This window comes from Neopelma chrysocephalum, unplaced genomic scaffold, assembly GCF_003984885.1.
Source record: "Neopelma chrysocephalum unplaced genomic scaffold, ASM398488v2 Primary Assembly neopelma1_90, whole genome shotgun sequence".
In the NCBI taxonomy this organism is placed as follows: Eukaryota; Metazoa; Chordata; class Aves; order Passeriformes; family Pipridae; genus Neopelma; species Neopelma chrysocephalum.
In genome coordinates, this window is record NW_020897752.1 from 707,546 (window position 1) to 714,328 (window position 6,783).

The following is a 6,783-nucleotide window of genomic DNA, read 5'->3' on the forward strand; positions in this document are numbered from 1 at the left end:
TGTCCCCATGTCCCCCACATCCTCACCATCCCCAGTGTCCTCATGTCCTCCCCATCCTCAATGTCCCGTGTACCCCATGTCCCCGATGTCCCCACATCCCTGCTGTCCCTCGTGTCTCCCATATCCTCCCTATTCCTGGTGTCCTCACATTCCCAATGTCTCCTGACATCCCACGCCCCCACATTCCCAATGTTCCCATGCCCTCCACATCCTTGATGTCCCCAGTGTCCTCCATGTCCCCCATGTCCCCCCATCTCTACTATCCCTGTCCCCCACATTCTCCCCATCCCTGGTGTCCCCACATTCCCTACATCCCCCTGTCCCCAGTGTCCCCCTGTCCCTGACATTGTCCCCTGTCCTCATACTCCCTACCTCCCCCTGTCCCCCACTGTCCCCAGTGCCCCCAGTGACCCTGATATTGCCCCATGTCCCCACACTCCCTACATCCCCCTGTCCCAGTGTCCCCAGTGTCCCCCGTCTCTGATATTGTCCCCTGTCCCCAGTGTCCCCCTGCCCCCAGTGTCCCCATGTCCCTGACATTGTCCTCTGTCCCCACATTCCCTGCATTCCCCTGTCCCCAGTGTCCCCCTGTCCCCAGTGTCCCCCTGTCCTCAGTGTCCCCCTGTCCCTGACATTGTCCCCTGTCCCCAGTGTGCCCCCGTCCCCAGTGTCCCCATGTCCCTGATGTTGTCCCCTGTCCCCAATGTCCCCCTGTCCCTGACGTGTTCCCCTGTCCCTGACATTGTCCCCTGTCCCTGACGTTGTCCCCTGTCCCCAGTGTCCCCATGTCCCTGATGTTGTCCCCTGTCCCTGACGTGTTCCCCTGTCCCCACAGAAGCTTGAGGGCTCCAAGAGCCGGGGGCAGCTCCTCATTTTCGGGGCCACCAACTGGGACTTGATCGGCCGCAAAGAAGTGCCTAAGCAGCAGGGTGAGGGGCTGAGAACTGCCTAATTAACAGTGCTTTGCTTAATTGATATTCATTTATAGTTAATTTGTGATTAATTAACACTTGGGGGGTTAAAACCGTTGTGGATCGTAATCTGGATTTTGGGGTGTGCTGGGTCTCCTGCAAAGCAAAACAAACACCTGGATTAGTTTGGATGATTTTATATATTAATTGGTTTTTCTGCTTATTTTTATGCACTAATATTTAATTAATATTTTAATTAATGACTCTTTTTGGTGGGATTTCTTTTATACTTGTGTACACTAATCTGGGCTGGAACTGGGGGTGCAGGATGCCTCAGTTCTGCAAAGCAGAATAAAGGCATGGCTTATTTGTTCTGCCTTTAATTAATTTTCCCTGCTTATTTTTAATGCTTTTACATGTAATTAATATTTTTATTAATTAATATTTTAGGAGAGTTCTTTATTATAGTTGCAGAGCATAAACTGGGCCAGAACTTGGGGTGGTGCCCCATATACTCCAAAGCAAAATATACACCTACTTTTTTTTAATGTATTTATACTTTAATTAATTTTTCTGCTCTTCTTTATGCATAAATATTTAATTAAAGGTTTAATTAATGAATCATTTTGGAGGGGGTTCATTTGCAGTTGTGTAGCACAATCTGGGTTGGAACTTTGGGTGTGCTGGAACTCCTGCAAAGCAAAAATTACAGCACTGCTTATTTTTGATGTGTTTATGTTTCGTTAATTTGCTTAATTTTTATGCATTAATCTTTAATTTTATTAATTAAGTGGGGGAGGAATCACAGCTGCACAGTTTAATCTGGGCCACAGTTTGGGGTGCACTGGATTAAGATGCTGCTTATTTTTGCACTTACATTTAGTTAATTTTCTGCCTCTTTTTATATATTTATATTGAATTGATTTTAATAATTTATTTATTTTTAAAAAACATTCATTAATTGGGGAGAAGGAGTGAAAGTTGCATCTCTTAATCTGGGCCAGAACTTGGGGTGCACTGAATCTCCTGCAAAGCAAAATTAAGGCGCTGCTTTCTTTAGATGTATCTACAGTTCATTAATTTTCCTGCCCATTTTAATGTGGTTATATTTAATTAATTTTATTAATTAATTAGCTGGGGGAGGAGTCACACTTGCATACCTTAATTTGGGGCCAGAACCTGGGGTGCACTAAGTCTCCTGCGAAGCAAAGTGAACGTGCTGCTCAATTTTTCATGTATTTGTGACTAATTTTTCATTAATCAATTAATTAATTAGTTTCTTTAAACTATAACTGATTTTCTTAATTTTAGGGGTATTAATTAATTAATTGATTAACTAATTGAGGGGACAAGTCACAGTTGTATATCTTAGTGTGGGGCAGAATTTGGGGTGCAACTCATCTCCTGCAAAACAATATGAATGTATGGCTAAATTTTTAATGCATCTATATTCCATTTTTCTCCTTATTTCTATGTGGAATTAATCAATTAATTAATTACTTAATTAAAGGGAGCATTCACAACTGCACATCTTAATTTGGGTCAGAACTTGGCGTGCGCTGAATCTCCTGCAGAGCAAAGTGAACACGCTGCTTATTTTTGATGCACTTATAACCAATTTTTTCTGCCTATTTTTATGTGGTATTAATTAACTGATTGATTAATTAATTGATTGATTAGTTAATTGTTGAGGGGAGCAGTCACACATCTGAATTTGGGGGCAGGCCTTGGTGTGCACTGACCCTCCTGCAAAGCTGAAGGAACACACCGCTCGTTTGCAATGGGTTCATACCCAATTTCTCTGCCTATTTTGATGCCTTTCCATTTGTTTAATGTCCTCATTAATTAACCCCCTCTTCTAATTAATTTTTGACCCCCAGTTGCCTACAGGAACCTGGGCCAGAACTTGTGGGGGCCGCACAGGTACGGGTGTCTCTCAGGAATTCAGGTGCGGAGCGTCGTGTCCGGGCCCTGCGCCGCCCACAGCCTCCTCATCACCTCCGAGGGCAAGCTCTGGAGCTGGGGTGAGTGGCAGGAAAACAGGGATACATCCCAGAGAAACTTTGGGAGGCCAGGAACCTCCAGCCTTTGCTAAAAAGAGCAATTTTAGGCTGCTAAAAATGGTGATTTTGGCTCAGGTCGCAATGAAAAAGGGCAGCTGGGCCACGGGGACACGAAGCGCGTGGAGGCCCCGAAGCTCATTGAGGTTTTGGGGGGTGAATCCATCGTGTTGGCAGCCTGTGGGCGCAACCACACCCTGGCACTCACAGGTACTGGGGGGAAAAGCTTGGCACTTGGGGCAAATTGCTTGAAATCGCCTGGATTTGCCCACAAACGTGGCTGGTTTTCTGTTGCAGAGAGCGGCTCCGTGTTCGCGTTCGGGGAGAATAAAATGGGGCAGTTGGGGTTGGGGAACCAGACAGACGCCGTGCCCAGCCCTACCCAGGTATGGCCTCTCCTCCCCTGCTTCCCCACGTGGGTTTGGGTGAAAAAACAGCAGCTTGGTGGGTTTTCCATTAGAAAAATGCCCTAACAAAGCCCAAACCCCCTTATAGGATACAAGAACATTACGGGATTCGTTTCCAGCTGCAGTGGGAAAATAAAAGCAAGAATTCTTGAAATTAAATTTTTAAAACCCCAGATTGGAGGATTTTGGGGGTTCCTCTGGGAAATTCAGCGTTTTGCCTTTTTTCTGTGTTTTTTTAACCCTTTTTTTCCCCCACTGTTCCCACAGATCATGTACAACGGGCAGCCCATCACCAAACTGGCCTGTGGAGCTGAGTTCAGCATGATCATGGATTGCAAAGGAAACCTCTACTCCTTTGGGTGCCCTGAGTACGGGCAGCTGGGTACGGGGCTGTTTTGGGCCGATCCGCTCCAATTGCAGGGGATTGGGAAAAGGGGCAAAACTTCCTGCCCCGATTTCCCCCTGTGAGCCCCCGGAACGCTCCGGCGAAAACCGCGGGAGCTGGAACTCAGGGTTTGCCTGAGGAGAGGGGGGGGGTTCTGATGGGAATAACGGGGTGTGGGAAGGGGAGAGATCCCGTTTTTATGCCGGCGTTGCTCCGCAGGGCACAATTCCGACGGGAAGTTCATCGCCCGGGCGCAGCGCATCGAGTACGACTGTGAGCTGGTGCCGCGGCGCGTCGGCATCTTCATCGAGAAGACCAAAGATGGGCAGATCCTGCCCGTCCCCAACGTGGTGGTGCGGGACGTGGCCTGTGGAGCCAACCACACGGTGAGGAGCGGTGCCCCCGGCACCGGGGGGGCACTGCCAGGGGCCACGGCGGGTACGGCAGTGAAATATTTACAGGAGGCATCTGAGGATGGGGATTTGCTGCAGGAATTTAGGGATAAATCCTTGCAGCCTGCATCTAAGGATTGAAGCAGGAATTTAGGGATGAATCCTTGCAGCCTGCATCTGAGGCTTGAAGCAGGAGTTTAGGGATGAATCCTTGCAGCCTGCATCTAAGGATTGAAGCAGGAATTTAAGGATAAGTTCTTGTGGCCTTTATTTAAGGATGATTTGCAGTGTGCATCTGAGGCTTGAAGTAGGAATTTAGGGATGAATCCTTGCAGCCTGCATCTAAGGATGAAGATTTTGCAGTCTGCGTTTAAGGGTTGAAGCAGGAATTCAGGAATTTAAGGATAAATCTTTGCAGTGTGCATTTAAGGACTGAAGTGGGAATTTAGGGATGAATCCTTGCGGCCTGCATTTAAGGATGATTTGCAGTGTGAATCTAAGGATTGAAGCAGGAATTTGGGGATGAATCCTTGCAGTCTGCATTTAAGGATGAAGATTTGCAGGGGGAATTTAGGGATGAATCCTTGCAGCCTGCATCTAAGGGTTGAAGCAGGAATTTAAGGATAAATTCCTGCAGCCTGCCTCTAAGGATGAAGATTTTGCAGTCTGCGTTTAAGGGTTGAAACAGGAATTCAGGAATTTAGGGATAAATCTTTGCAGTGTGCGTTTAAAGACTGAAGAGGGAATTTAGGGATGAATCCTTGCAGCCTGCATCTAAGGATGAAGATTTGCAGCAGGAATTTAGGGATGAATCCTTTCAGTCTGCTTTTAAGAATGAAGATTTGCAGCAGGAATTTAGGGATTAATCCTTTCAGTCTGCATTTAAGAATGAAGATTTGCAGCAGGAATTTAGGGATAAACCCTTGCAACCTTTATTTAAGGATAATTTGCAGTGTGCATCTAAGGCTTGAAGCAGGAATTTAGGGATGAATCCTTGCAGCCTGCATCTAAGAATGAAGATTTGCAGCAGGAATTTAGGGATGAATCCTTGCAGCCTCTATTCAAGGATGCAGATTTGCAACCTGGGGATAAGGATAAATATTTGCAGCATTTCTTTAGGGTTTGGGGATTCCAGGTTGCCCAGAGAAGCTGTGGCTGCCCCATCCCTGGAAGTGTCCAAGGCCGGGTTGGACGGGGCTTGGAGCAGCCTGGGGTAGTGGGAGGTGTCCCTGCCCATGGCAGGGGGTGGAACAAGAGGGACTTTCCAACTTTTCCTACCAGTGCAAACCAGTCTGGGATTCTGTGATTCCCTGAGGATAAATCCATGCCATTTGTTGCCCCTGCTGTGCCTTTCCCTGCACTGAGCTGCTCGGCTCTCAGCTGCTGACTCTGGGGGACGATGTTCTTGCACCCCCAGCTCGTCCTGGACTCCCAGAAACGCGTTTTCTCCTGGGGGTTCGGGGGCTACGGGCGCCTGGGCCACGCGGAGCAGAAGGACGAGATGGTGCCGCGGCTGGTGAAGCTCTTTGACTTCCCGGGGCGCGGAGCCGCCCAGATCTACGCGGGATACACCTGCTCCTTCGCCGTCAGCGAGACAGGTCGGCATTCCCGGGGTTCTGGGGGGGTTGGGAATGCTCAGGGGGGCCGTAGCCTGACGGGCAATGTTGCAGGTGGCTTGTTCTTTTGGGGGGCCACCAACACCTCCCGGGAGTCCACCATGTACCCCAAGGCCGTGCAGGATCTCTGCGGCTGGAAAATCCGCAGCCTGGCCTGTGGGTGAGTCCAAGCTCCGACGAAACGTTCCCATTCCGTGGGTTTTGGGGTGGTGGGAGGGCTCAGGGGCTCACCCTGTCTCGCCCCCTCTGCAGGAAGAGCAGCATCATCGTGGCGGCCGACGAGAGCACCATCAGCTGGGGGCCCTCCCCCACCTTCGGGGAGCTGGTAAGGAGGGTTTCCTGGGGACCCCCGGCCCAGGGATACCCCAAAACACCCCCGGGCAGTGGGAGGGACCGGCTGCTTCCAATGCCCATGTTGACTGTGCCCCCTCTCCACGGGATGCTCTTGGCAGGGGTACGGAGACCACAAGCCCAAATCCTCGACGGCTGCGCAGGAGGTGAAGACCCTGGATGGGATCTACACGGAGCAGGTGAGGGGGGACCCCACAGGGGGCTGGGGGAGGGCACAGGGACCCCCTCCAATGGATGGGGCAGCTGAGGCCGTGCACAGCTCATCACACCCAGGGGCTGTGGGAGGGAGGGCACAAAGAGCCCTCTCCTGAAATAAATATGGGGCTGAGGCCATGCACAGCTCATCACACCCATGGGCTGCCAGAGGACACAAGGGGCCCTCCCTTTATATGAATGGGGCAGCTGAGGCCGTGCACAGCTCATCACACCTATGGGAGGCTGAACAGAAGGTGCATGGACTCCCCACTTCAATAGATACAGTGGCTGAGGCCGTGCCCAGCTCAGCACACCCCAGGGGTGCTGGAGGAGGGGTGTGGGGCCCTCCAGGTGTCCATGGGCCCCCTTCCTCAGTGTTCCTGTCCCTCCCCACGTGACCCTGGGCTATGTCTCAGTATCCCTGTCCCATGGCTCAGTGTCCCTGTCCCTTTTCCAGGTGTCCCTG

General features: G+C 50.3%; 1 protein-coding gene across 1 annotated transcript in view; it reads left to right on the plus strand.

The window, feature by feature from the left end:
• The window catches only part of RCC2 (regulator of chromosome condensation 2), an 11,338-nt gene that overhangs the window by 3,162 nt on the left and 1,393 nt on the right, over window positions 1-6,783 (plus strand). Inside the window, exons 3-12 of the mRNA XM_027693151.1 lie at window positions 836-929; window positions 2,792-2,935; window positions 3,050-3,181; window positions 3,269-3,357; window positions 3,646-3,760; window positions 3,983-4,149; window positions 5,573-5,753; window positions 5,826-5,931; window positions 6,024-6,096; window positions 6,224-6,301. Of these exons, the coding sequence (XP_027548952.1) occupies window positions 836-929; window positions 2,792-2,935; window positions 3,050-3,181; window positions 3,269-3,357; window positions 3,646-3,760; window positions 3,983-4,149; window positions 5,573-5,753; window positions 5,826-5,931; window positions 6,024-6,096; window positions 6,224-6,301 (1,179 nt within the window). The remainder of the gene's footprint in view (window positions 1-835; window positions 930-2,791; window positions 2,936-3,049; window positions 3,182-3,268; window positions 3,358-3,645; window positions 3,761-3,982; window positions 4,150-5,572; window positions 5,754-5,825; window positions 5,932-6,023; window positions 6,097-6,223; window positions 6,302-6,783) is intronic.